Here is a 12,783-nt window from a genome sequence, read left to right on the forward strand (position 1 = left end):
TATGCTGCCAAGCAGCCATGTCAAGGTCAATGAATTTGAGCAAAAAGGGGACGATCCTTCAACAAGGGTGGCCGAGCCTGATTACATGGAGATGGAAGGCCATCAAGTACGAGAAGAGTTGGAAGAATTAGATCGGGAATTGGCCATCCTGAGAGAAGGCCCCTTTGGACCCAACAGCGAATTCATGCGCTCCTTTCCTCCGGATGAGAGAGAAGCATTGCTGAAGGCCTTGGAGGAGGAGGGCGTTATGCCTCCCACGACCGAGGACCTGATTAGCGACGAAGAACTTGAAGAGCTTGCGAGAGATGAAGAAGGCACAAAGCGTTCGGCTAAGGCTAAGAATTCATTGAAGGTCACATTGAGCATACCGACGACTCACAAAATATATGTCAAGCGTTTCAACAAGGCTCTGCAAGAAGCCGAAAAGACTAATGCGGATGAGAAGTCTTATTTTGCGTTATGGAAGTGGTATCTCAGATGCCAGCAACACATCTCAAACTTTGCCGCCATCATCTCTGAAGATGTCTGGCATTTCCTGTGGAAAACCCAAAGCACCAAGTACTATCGGCCGAGGCATCTTCAGATGCTGGCAAGGGATATGATGAGCGCAGACATTCAATTCGAAGACAAAGAGTTGGTGCAGTATATCGATGCTCTCCAAGCAGTCGGAGATTTTGCGACCGCTGCAGAAGCTTGGGAGGAACACAAAACTCGTCTGGGAAATAAACCAGACCTTGCGGCAACTTTCTGGATGACCGGTGTTCGAATATATGTCGATCTAGGAAAGCCTCAGAAAGCACAGAGCATTGCCTTTGAATGCTACAACTATACTACCTTGGTAGATCCCGAGGTCTTGGTCCTGGTCATATCGGCCTGGGCAAAAAGTCAGAATGGTTTCGCGCCAACCAAAACCTGGTGGTGTTACCTCGAACTGCGTCGAATATTGGAGCGAAATGAAGAAGACGGCCAGAAGATCTTGAATATACTGGGCAGGATCAGCGGAACCTTGCTCGAAGCCGGGCGGACTGAACTCGCGCTTGCAGTATTCAAAGACATGTATCTCTTCAAACACAAGAAAGCAAATGACTCATGGAGCTTTTTCAAAGATATGGTCGAAACACTTCAAGATACGCAACTACCCGGAGAGGATCTCATCAACAAAGTCGGCCTCGCATCATTTGTCTTCTTGCCGCGCTCGTACCAGAACAAGTTCTTTTTTGGGTCTTGGATCAAGTGGCTCATTGGAGCAGATCGAGTCGATGAGGCTGCCGTAGTAGTCGAGCTCATGTATGAACGTGGTGTGAAACCTGATGCTGGACACCTCAATGGCCTCATTGCAGGGTATCTTCGTGAGGGATCGCCCACTGCCCGTCAGACCGCGGAGAGTACGGCATGGAGCATGATACAAGCCCGTGTTGACATGGTACGTAAGCGAGATATACAACGGAATGAAAATGCATCGACAGCACCAGAAGAACCGTCTTCAGTGCAGAGACGGACTCCCTCATTTCTACGGCGAGGAGCACCCCCTGCGACTGTCGAGACGTTTTCGATCTTGCTTCAGTACTATACACGCCGGTCGGAATTGGCGAAAGCTGGTGAGCTAACCGATGTTATGATCGGTTCCGCAGACATCAAACCAAACTCATTCATCATGAATCACTGGCTCTATGCCTCTTTACGCTCGGGCGACGCTCACGAGGTCTGGACAAAGTACATCGCATTGACCGAGACTATCGAACCAGACCTCGAGACGTTCGCCGCGCTCTGGGACACAGCCAAGGCTTCTTACGCTGCGGCTGCAACCGGCGACAAAGGGTTTCCCGGTGCACGAAGAGTGTTTGCGGAAATGCAAGGGTGGATCGCCTCGGCTAGCAGCCAGAGGAGAAATGCTGCCCAGAATGATTTCTCGCACGAACTGTACGAGCAAATCATTCGCTGTTTCTGTTTATCGTCCGACGCGAAGGGCGTCCTCTGTGCTATGTACGGCCTGCGAGAATCGTTCGGAGCACTGCCTCAAGAGGAAGCGATGCGCTTGATTCTCATTTCTGTAGCCCGGTCCTTTGGAGTGGACTTTACCAGCCACCTGCATACACGAGACAGAGGATTGAGAGCATCAAGAAAGTCACAATATCAAGGTGCCTTGCATACTCTTACCAATATTTTTGTGTCCATATTGGACAGGAAACTCGTCGATGCGGACATGGATCCTGAAGAACTTGGGGACGCTGAGAGCCCGCAAGCTCAGGAACTTCGGCTGGACGCGTTGAGCACGTTTCTCTGCATGGTCATTGAGAGGAAGCTGGAACGGGGTGACAGCCTGCTCGAGAATGTCTCACACGTGGCTGACGAAATGAATGTTTCAATCCCAGAGGAGGTTCTAACCCGGCACGACTGGCCTGGGAATTTATGAGGTCAAAATACCGGAAGCCTGGGAGGTATTTGGTGTAGAAAGTGGCATCTCAGTATACATAGTTGTAGACTACCTGTATCATAGCATGAAGTCATGCATTTACTCCGCCCCGTTTTGAAGAATGCTAAATGCAAATCTGTGTCTCAGTGAAACAGCATGCTATGCGCGCTCATAAAAGTTTTCTTCCGAAGGAAGCTTCTGTTGTACATTGCTGCCATTGCTGCCATTGCTGCCAAACTCATTTCTTTCCCTTCTTCTTCTTGCTCTTACCAGTGGAGACGCCCGTCCCAGCGGTTACTTCGGTAGCAGGCGTCTCGACCATCACACCGTCGTCGTCACTACTTCCTGCTTTTAGAGGTTTCTCCTTTTCTGACGATGATATTTCGGTTGGTTGTGGTTGTCCCTGTGCCTCCTCGCCTTCGAGTTCTCGTCTTGACCTCTCCCGCTGGGCAGCCCAGGCCTCCTGTTCTGCAGGCAGTGTTGCTTTGACGCTATCCAGCTTGTCCCTCAGGATTTTATTCAGCACCATCTCGTTCGCGGTTTGGAAGATGTAATTGCCCCAGTTCGGAGCCAGGGCGTTCGCTTCATTCATGACGTCCTTGGCCTCGAGTTCGATCTCCGTCTCTGCGCGCTGAAGGCGTTGAAAGATCTCGTCGCCTACAACGCCGCGCTGTAGGAGTTGAGCCAGCGCAGGCTTACGGGTACGGATTTCCTGAATACGTTGCCAGTCTTCGACGGCGCGGGCCAACAGTGCGGCGCGGAGAACAGATTCCGGGACCTTGACATCGGACGAATCCTGCAGGTGTAGAAGTGAGAGGTAGACATTGCGGGCGGAGTGTGGAGGAAAGTAAGGCGCGAGTCTGAGTTTGGATTTGATTTGCCGTTGGCGGTAGAGGTGCGAAAATGTGGCGAGACTGCCGATTAGGATGCCTAGGTAGGCTATCGGGATTAAAAGAGAGAGAAACTGCATGTTGAAGCCGAGAGATCTGTAGATGTGCCGGTGAATGAACGAAGAAGTGTTGCTGCAGGATTAGAGGTTACGGTCGTAGTCTTGGGCATTTGGCTTTGGAGTCGTTCCGGGATAGAGGGTATGGACGAACTGCCGTCATGGGACTCTGACACGAGGACAGGAGCAAGGACAAGTTGCGCGTTGGAAGAGACAAGGTCGGGGGAGAACAAGATTACTCTACTTCAGAGGTGGAAAGTTATCAATTCATGTAGTGGTTACCGCCGTGCGCTTGGTCAAAAGGACACTGTGCAAAATGGGCTTATCGATAGCAGCGCACCAAAGCCAACTTGGCGATATAGCCGCGCTGCCTGGTACACGGAACCAGGCCCTAACCTGTTTCACCTGTTTCACCCGCTGCGAGAGCCTGCTGCTTTAGCGAAACTTGTGACGTCGACTCCAACTTGTCGCGATCTCTACTAGTTAGAGGCCCTCGTGCAGTAAATACAGGTAGACTTTGCTGTATCGACTACGAGAGCTTTCATCCTCACACGCGACCTGCCACCCTTCCAATATCCAGCCCACGCAACCTTTCTCGAGCCATTCGTTGTACGGTCGGGTCCAACATGTCTGCCAAAATAGCCAAAACCATAGCGAGGCAGAAGGAAAAGTAGGTCACTTCAAACAAACCACAGGTTTGACAACACCGCTGGACTCTACATCCACGATTGCTTTCCGTTTGGGGTACGAGGCGTTGCGACTGACCGGTGTTGTACAGGATTGCCGAGGGTAACTTCTACGAAGCCCACCAGCAACTTCGAGTGATCACGTCGAGATATCTCAAATCCTCGGACTACACATCTGCCCGCGACGTTCTGTACAACGGTGCTCTCCTCTTGCTCCGCGCCGGCCAGGGTGGATCGGGCGGCGACTTGGCCTTGATGCTCTTGAACGATGTCTACGTCAAGGGCGAGTTCGATTGCACCGACGAGAACAAGAAGAAGCTGCTGGAGATACTGCATGCATTCCCTCCCGAGGAGCCCACGAGGAAGAGATTCATTAACGAGATGGTTGGTTGGTCAAGTAAGTTCGGGGACTTGGATAGAGGGGACCCTGAGATTCACGACCAGGTTGGACGAGTACTCGCCGACGGTATGCCCTACTCGACCATGTTCATCCCCTGTACAGAACGGACACTAAAGACTCGAGCAGAAGGCGAAGTATATGATGCAGAACGGCATCTCGTTCTGGGAACCGCCTCGTCGGCTCCGATCCTGGCGTCCTTACATTACAACTGGTACAGTGTCGACCAACCGCACTTGGCGGGAATCTACGCCTCGCGCTCTGTCCTGCCGTACTTGCTGGTTGGAAATCTTGCTTCAGCCAACTCTGCACTCAGCACCTTCACCTCGCATTTGACAACGTCCAACCCCCACCTGCTTGCCATGTCGCAACCCATAGAGTCGAGCAAATCCGGGTTGAGTCTACGGATCTTCCCTAGCATCCCTCTGCTAAATTTCTTGAGCTTACTGCTTCTGGCGGCACAGAAAGGCGACGCCAGCTTGTTCCGGCAACTGTCCAAGTACTACGCACCCCACCTGAAGGACGCCGAGGGCCTTTGGAGCGATGCGCTAAGCAGTATTGGCGAGGTGTGGTTTGGGATCAAGATTCCCCGGCAGGGTGGCAACCCGCTCTTTGACATGATGGGAAGCATGCTCTTCGGTGGCGGCGAGGGTGGTCAAGGGAGGGGGAATACGCCGAGATCGAACACGCCGAAACCTCTGACAGGGCCCAAGAAGGAAATCGAGAAGCCTCCCGCCATGGATCTGGACTGAAGGGTTAGACAATGCTTACGATCAGATTACACTGGCAGAAGCCCGAATTGTAGTTGGATCAACTGCAACCCGGTCTGAAGTAGCTGACACATGTTACTTGGATAGACGTCTGCATGGAGTTTCTTACGTGCTCATATGGAGTTTCCTACACATGGCCAACTCACCTGTCATGGGCATCGGGGCATTGACGCAGAAGCGGGTGAGCGAAATTCCAGGTCTCCAAGGACACCTCAGTTCCAGAAACGGCTTCTAGCTGGGTTTCAAAGGTCTGCAGTCCGCAGTGATGAGAGCAGGTTTCCACACACCACTCTAATCAGGATTGTGCCGCGGTTGAGATGGAACACGCGCTGCTAGGTATGTAGTGTGGGTATCTCATTCTGGCCCCTTGTGGTCTGAGGACGTAATGCAACTGTATGAATCATACCGTACGTTCTCTCCGAAGTGCAGACAACGGTTCGATGACCTTGTTGTGCAGTCGAGGACTGTGGCTCGTCTTCAAGGACAGAAATGGGTTGAATATGACGCTACAAAGTTCTCTAAGAGCGACGACATTTTTCCGTCGTACATGATCCAGATGTCGGATGGATCTCTCGCCATTTATTGTTTGAAATTGGATTCGCTGGCCCACTGCTGTGCTGTGCTGTGCGGTGCTGTGCTCTGACTTGATCCGATAATAGTAATATTAGTGTACAGTCTATACTTCTTCATCAACAAGTTTATTTGTGACGGATGTATTTTGATTTCCCTTTCCCTCGCCAAGTCACGCATGCGTGACTTGCATAAATCATCCAAGCAAGGGTCGACCGTCGATGGACTTGGGTCCGCCAAAAAACCGTTCATGAAAGATGTGATTATTCTCTGTTCCTCTTCCCCAGCGAACAAGCTCTGCCACGACGCAAGATTGCCGCCCCCCCGGTCATTTCATTCATAGCCGGCGTCGTCGATTCCCGTGCGAAATGCGCCGGCATCGCCAAACATCCAAGATTCGTCCTCAGCCCTGGCCACCTCGTCGCGTAGCTTCGACAGAAGCATGCTGAGCAACGCCCCCTTTTCCGCCGCTTGGTCGTCATCGTCTTCTTCGTCCCGGTCGCGGTCTCGGACTGCATCGTACGCTACTGGTGCACCGCGCTCGGCTTGGTCATGGTGGTAGTGGTGGTACCCTCCCGAACCAATCTCCATGTCTGGACTGTCGTCGTCGCCATCGCCGCGGAGTTTCGTCCTATGCGTACGGCGGCCGAGCCGCGAATGCGAATGTGTATGGACATGCTGACCGTTCGACACCGAGACCGATGCAGCGTGGGCAGCTTTCCGCTGCAGCCGTGCGCGGTGCCGTGCTAGCCTGTCTCTGAGATCTCGCTCAAACGCCTCGCGCTCCTCGTATTCTTCGTCGATTTGTGTGTAGTCTGCGCCGCTACCGCCGCCGCCGACACCGTTTTGCATGTGTGCAGCAGTGTAGGGATCTCCCTGGCCCCCGATGTTATGGTTATGCTGATGGTGATGGTGGTGGTGTTGGTGTTGGCTCGAGAGGTCTTCAATCTGGGCTTCGTCTTCGGAATCTGTGAGCCGCAAGTGTCCTGGGAGAACGGGGATGTGAGGCAAGGCAGGACGGCCGGTGAGAGGGTTCACCGCCACGATCGAGGAGTTAGGGAAGACGGCAGCGCTGGTGCGAGGAGAGAGAGGACGGTTCGGCGATATGGTGGGATCGTAGCTATCTTGTAACGAGGCGTGTGGCTGCGGGGACGGCAGCAACGACTGTGAGAAGAGGGCCTTGGGAGGCGGCGGGGAGTTTTTGTTGTTGGTGATGTTGGCATTGAAAGGAGATGAGTGGCTCGGCGACGGCGATAGCGACGGCGTAGATACGCTGCGTTGATGCATTCGGCGGGACTGCTGCGCCTGTCTCTGCTGCGGAGGTGGTTGATGCGGTTGTTGATCCATGTCGCCCGACACCGGCCGTCGTGATATGTGACCTGAGAATAAGTTGCGGCGAACCGAGGGCGACAGATCTGGAGCGGGGCGTGAAGAAGGCATTCTTGGACGAGGTATTTGTTTGGTGGTAGTAACAATACTTTCGTCTGCAGAGACGATGGTGGTAGCGAGATGGTCCAGAACCTTGAGCCGCTTTGGGCACGCGTAAACATGGGCCCATGCGCGACACCGGATGTCATTGCCGAGTGAGAAAATCCGGGGCCGGCGTGGGATTTTTTTATTAGAGCTAGTTCGAGTACGAGTAGTTACCGACATCTACACTATCTTTATACCTGCACTGTGAGTCTGTGGCCGGCGCTCATCAAATTGCCACTACCTATTATCGTTATTGCTTTGACACGGCGACATTTCATTGTTGGTTTCAGTTATGATTGAACAGAGATTTGAACTTCGGGCGACTTGGTATGAGTGGCAGGTTTTACTGCATCCTGGAAGCTTCTATCGTCTCCCTCGCCAGTTGGGCCGGCGTGGTCGCCTTCCTCCCTATCAACCATTCCAAGATGTTTGGGTTGCTGTATAGCCCCCTAGCATTGTAGTACAACACCAGATGCTCCGGCCCGTCTTTCACGGTTTGTTCGATGTCGGCATTTTTCCCATTAACACGCTCTAGTATGATACCGACGCTTTGGTCGAACGACACGCGCTCAATCTCGATTTCTCTACCAATGGCTTCACCAACGCTCCTGACGTACTCAGTGTATCTCATCGGCAGCGTACTCACGAGTTGGTAGGTGGCGTACAAATGCCTCTCGCGCTCCTGGATCACTTTCGCACTCGCCTCGGCGTAGTCCTTCAGCGTCGTGAAGGAGAAGGCCACTTCGGGGCTATGTGCGGCGTGAAACACCACGCGATCCGAGTCCTTTTGAGCGACGAGGTGCGCCATGGCGTTGTCGGTGAAGTGGCTGGGTTGCAGTATTGTGTAAGGCAACATCGACTCTGTTAGGTATTCTTCGATGTATCGCTTTCTGTCGTGATGGAGCAATTTTGTGATTTCTGGATGAAGCACCGACGAGAAAACGAAATGGGCAAATCTCGATCCGGCCTTTCGTGACTCGGCCAACGCAGCGTCGACCACATTGAATCCGAAATACGTCTCCTGCTGACTGAACGTCGGGCTGATATAATATAGCGTCGTTGCGCCGTCGAGGATCCTAGCACAATCCTTAGTTGAGCCGAACTCAGCTCGTATGACTTCGGCTTCGGGGTATTTGGTCTTTAAACGATCAAGAGATGTCTCGGAGTGCACGACCAGCCTAAGCTTGTACCTTGGGTCGAGGTAGAGAATGGGAATGAGCTGGCCGCACTGCTTGCCGGAGGCGCAGGTGACCACAACAAGTTCCGACATTGTCGTGTATTCGGTCACGGCAGTGAGAGAGAGGGCGAGACAGCCAAGGTACATGAATATACGAAGCACTTGCGCGAGCAAAAGTCATGATACGACCGACGTATACGCGCAGCAGAGTCATGGTCCGTGGCGGAGATAGTACTTATTTCCATTTTCGATAGATGCCATAATAGGCAAGAGTTTCGCGATCTCGCCGCTGCAAGCGGAAAGAGGAATTGTTCAACGCCGAAGCGGTGGGTTATCGATCAAGGTTGGTGGATGGAATCTGGTAGGATGGCAAGCCTGAAAGCTACGACAATCATTCTGGTATGGTCAGTGTTCTTCGTCATTCGGAATCCCTGTATTTGTCGCTCCCTCTCTAAGCTGTCTGCTCGATCAAGAAAACCTTGATGCAATCATCCTCTCTCGACCATGTAGGAAGCATGGAACGGGGAATAAGTCCTCCCTCATACTAGGCAATCTGCTCTTGAAAGGTGTAGTCATGCCGGAAAAACTCAAAAGCCTTGGGATCTTGTGATAGGTCCTGGTCGTATCGGTCAAGGTCAGGTTAGCCTGATCAGCAAAAGGTCAAGGAGTTTCTCAGTCCACCATAGCAACCTGGCTTCACGTGTCCTTCCGTTGAAATCGAGATATTCAAACATGGAATCACCCGACTTCCTGCTCAGTGGACTGCGTATGTCTAGCATTGCCGGGTTCGCCCCTCGTTTACGCCGGCGAGCCTAACATTTGGCTGCAGCTAGTTGTCCCACAGATCAATTCCAGCATCGACTTGCAGTCTTGGTCTTGGTGGCGTCGACCTGGTACATTGATTTGTCGTAGCGTAACAAAAGACTTAAGAAGGAAAGTTATGCAGGCGTGCATGGCTCCGAGCGTATTTTCTTGCTCTCCGTCTCCGTAACGCCGAAGGTCTTCGTCCTCACCGTGTAAGAGTTTTGGTCTAGGGTGGGATGAGGATATCTGAGTTGAGAGTCCATGACTTGCCGCTGGATACGTACTTTGACCTCATCGAGTGGGAGATCGCTGCGGACCCAGGAGATGATCGAGGCCCATTGTCGGTCATCTCTCCCCTGGATAATATGCACAATGTAGTGCAGCAACTCTGTGTCGGTCTCGAGGTCTTCCAGTTTGCGCTTTCGAGCTTCCTGCCGACGACCATCACGGTCCGCCACGAATGTGCAGTCGATCTTGCGGCCTTGACAGGCAACACAAGGATGAACCCCGCTGCACTGCATCAAAGAAAAACGTGTTAGTCAAAACCGTGCTGGAGATGCGAGTATTATAGCTTTTTGATGTTACCTTCCGCCTTCCTTGTTGGCAAGCCTGACAAGCCACCGAGACGTTCTTTTGCCGCCGGAGATGCTCTTGACTAGCTGCGCGTAGATGCAAAGCCCGGTCGCCCGACAAGGGGGCGGGCCGAATAGGTAACATGGGCCGGCTACAGATAGTCGAGCGTATATTGCATGTTTGACAATTGTGCTGGGAGAATTCTAGAGATCCAAAATAGTCGTAGGCAAGCTATGACTTTGAGACCGCTTTCTCGGTGATCAACGAAGAAGTGGATGTCAATAGGTTGGTCCCGGCATTTTTCTCCGATAGGCACGGACAATACAGTACATTCTCATACCGATTCACCCAATCTTGGCCAGTCCTGTGTACCGACGGAAAGTGAATCAACAAAGGAGATTGGGAGTCTTACAGTACTCGCCCGAGGGGAGCGTCCCCTCCCCTCTCTTTGACTCATGCAGGTGACATGTTGATGTCAAACTCAATAAGCGAGTAACGATGATACGGAAAGGATGAGTCCTGAGACCAATGTGGCGCAAGGGGGTCGCACACGCTGATTGCACCTCGAGCGAGTGCCTAAATACATTTTGGAGGGTTGTAGGTGGGAGATATTTCCGGCTGGGAATGCATGTTTGACCGGACGAGGTCGATGAGGCTGAAAGATCGTTACGGCACACTTCAAGGTCAGTACGCCTTCTTCGTACCTGCATATTCCTACATGACTCTATTTGGTGGAGTGCACGGCCTAGCATTTCCCGCCACGGTGCTCTGGCCATCATCTCCGAGGTGCCATCTTGACTTTTGGGGTCGTCTCAGAAAGAAGATTGCACCATCAAGGTCGGGTATCTCATAAAAACACAAGCAAAACATCCATTTGCAGCATGTCCACCTACTTCTCCGTCGGATCGGCTTCTTGTCCCTCAAAGACAGGAAGCCTCTGCGCAACCTGCTCCCACGTCTCGGACCCATCCACCAATGACTGAACTGCTGCGAGAATCTCGTCTTCGCTAGCACGAACTTGTTTGGTAGAATCGCGCTCCCGAAGTGTCAGGCTGTTATCTTTGACCGTCTGGAAGTCAATGGTAATGCCGAACGGGGTCCCAAGTTCATCATTACGAGCATATCGCTTTCCGATGCTTGCTGAGGAATCGTCAACTTTGTTGGAAACCCCAATTTTGCGGAGTTTGGAGGTGAGCTTCTTGATGAATGGTTTGAAGTCTGGATGATTGGACAATGGTACGAGCAGGACCTTTGTCGGGGCTATTGTTGGGGGGAACGAGAGCACTCCACGCGCATCATCGCCTTCTCGAGTCCAGAAGACATGCTCCATGACGCTGTAGAGAATTCGTCCGATACCAAACGAAGGCTCAATGACATTGGGAGTATATTCGCGAACGTGCTCTGTGCGCTTTCTTTTCTCGATCTTGACGAGATCTTTGTCAAGTTCTGTGGTGCCGCTTCCCACCCCCGGTGTCGAGACCTCGATCTTTCCAGTCTTCTCCAGGTCAATCGACAATTTCTCACGCAATTCTTGGGACAAGCTGTCCACAGCAGCTTCGACTGCCTTGGCGTCCTTGCGGAACTTGGGGCCAAGCTTCTTGCGGTCGATGTCTACCTGGTATTCTTCGATCACCAACGGTTCCGCTCTGGTCTCGCGGACGAGCAGTGGCGCACCAGTCTTCTTCATGTGAACCGTCAGATCGTAGGCGCTTCGATCAGCACAACCGACACATTCGATCCACCCGTAGGTGGTGAAAAGTTCCGCATCCCAGCAATCCGCAGCATAATGTGCCATCTCATTGGCCATGTGCTGTCTGAATCTGAGCTTGCTGTGGTCAACACCGAGTTTCAGAAGGAAGTCTTGGATTCTGACAAGGAAGTATCCGAGGGTTTCGTTGTCAACCAGTCCCGTAGAGACAGCCTCGCCAATAGTCAGCACATCAGGCTTGGTACTTCCGGATAGCTGGGTCTTTCTGTTGAGCAGAGTCAATTCGACGTGTTTGACGTCCTCGAAGCGAGGGTGCTTCTTCCCGCCCTCTGGGTCGACAAAGTGCTCGATTTCAGCCATCAGGAACTCGCGGACACGTAGCAGTCCAGACCTGGGAGAGATTTCATTTCTGAAAGACTTGCCGATTGATGCCGAGGCGAACGGCATGGCCTGTTGGTTGAATTCGAGGAGCTTCTGGAAATTCAAAAACTGTCCCTGAGCAGTCTCTGGCCGTAGATAGCCATTGGGCACATCTGCACTGGGCCCAATCTGGGTCTGGAACATCAGATTGAAGGCCTTGGGGGGCTCAAGCTCAGCGCCGGTGGTTGGGCCCTTGATGTTGAACTTCTTGATGAGCTCTCCAAGCTCGTCACCGCCGTAGTTGTCGATTTTTGCGAGCGTCTCCTCGTATTCCTGAACGACTGCATCGTCCAGCTTCTCGATCTTGGCGTCCTTGACCTTCTTCTTTTTCTTTGCCTCTTTTGCTTCGTCGACCTCGACTTTCTGCCCACGGGCATCTTTGTCCGCCTTCAATCTAGCTTCGAGAACTTGTTCGACCAGGTGGTCCGCACGAAAGATCTCCCCGCTCTTTGGGTCTTTGCACATCCAGTCGGCAAACTTGTCGACATGTCCGCTGGTCTTGAGGATGGCCTCGGGAGTCAACATGGTGCAGTCGACCTCGAGCATATCTTCTTCGAGGACAAAGTGTTTTCTCCACATGTCGACCACATTGGCCTGAAGAGCGCACCCGGGCGGGCCGTAGTCAAAAAGCCCACGCTCTCCACCGTAGATTTCGAAGGAAGGAGTATAGAACAGACGACGCCTCAGGACCGACTCGAGGACGGCACGGTCCATGGGCTGGCCAGTCTTGGTGGTGCTGGTAGCCATTTTGGGATCGAAGCGCTTTAAACTGCGTTCGGGCTCAAATTTGGACGCCGACGGCGAGCAGCGAAAAAATCTTTTGGAGAGAGGGAAACTAGGAGAGTG

General features: G+C 52.6%; 6 protein-coding genes across 6 annotated transcripts; 2 read left to right on the forward strand and 4 right to left on the reverse strand.

Moving 5' to 3' along the window:
* Position 1: 1 nt before the first annotated feature.
* PV08_00781 (uncharacterized protein) lies at positions 2-2,413 on the forward strand (the record flags this gene model as incomplete). Its single annotated transcript, XM_016375146.1, has 1 exon — positions 2-2,413. One exon carries the CDS (start codon positions 2-4, stop codon positions 2,411-2,413), a length of 2,412 nt encoding a protein of 803 aa, XP_016240422.1.
* Positions 2,414-2,651: 238 nt separating this feature from the next.
* Positions 2,652-3,383, reverse strand: PV08_00782 (uncharacterized protein; the record flags this gene model as incomplete). The annotated part of the gene is made up of 1 exon (XM_016375147.1): positions 2,652-3,383. One exon carries the CDS (start codon positions 3,381-3,383, stop codon positions 2,652-2,654), a length of 732 nt encoding a protein of 243 aa, XP_016240423.1.
* A 602-nt stretch (positions 3,384-3,985) lies between these two features.
* Positions 3,986-5,194, forward strand: PV08_00783 (uncharacterized protein; the record flags this gene model as incomplete). The annotated part of the gene is made up of 2 exons (XM_016375148.1): positions 3,986-4,029; positions 4,138-5,194. The coding sequence occupies 2 exons, from the start codon at positions 3,986-3,988 to the stop codon at positions 5,192-5,194; spliced, it is 1,101 nt and encodes a 366-aa protein (XP_016240424.1).
* Positions 5,195-6,115: 921 nt separating this feature from the next.
* PV08_00784 (uncharacterized protein) lies at positions 6,116-7,222 on the reverse strand (the record flags this gene model as incomplete). Its single annotated transcript, XM_016375149.1, has 1 exon — positions 6,116-7,222. One exon carries the CDS (start codon positions 7,220-7,222, stop codon positions 6,116-6,118), a length of 1,107 nt encoding a protein of 368 aa, XP_016240425.1.
* Positions 7,223-7,598: 376 nt separating this feature from the next.
* PV08_00785 (uncharacterized protein) lies at positions 7,599-8,525 on the reverse strand (the record flags this gene model as incomplete). The annotated part of the gene is made up of 1 exon (XM_016375150.1): positions 7,599-8,525. One exon carries the CDS (start codon positions 8,523-8,525, stop codon positions 7,599-7,601), a length of 927 nt encoding a protein of 308 aa, XP_016240426.1.
* Positions 8,526-10,698: 2,173 nt separating this feature from the next.
* On the reverse strand, positions 10,699-12,684 carry PV08_00786 (glycine-tRNA ligase; the record flags this gene model as incomplete). Its single annotated transcript, XM_016375151.1, has 1 exon — positions 10,699-12,684. The coding sequence occupies one exon, from the start codon at positions 12,682-12,684 to the stop codon at positions 10,699-10,701; it is 1,986 nt and encodes a 661-aa protein (XP_016240427.1).
* Positions 12,685-12,783: the final 99 nt, after the last annotated feature.

Source organism: Exophiala spinifera (genome assembly GCF_000836115.1).
Source record: "Exophiala spinifera strain CBS 89968 unplaced genomic scaffold supercont1.1, whole genome shotgun sequence".
Lineage (NCBI taxonomy): Eukaryota > Fungi > Ascomycota > Eurotiomycetes > Chaetothyriales > Herpotrichiellaceae > Exophiala > Exophiala spinifera.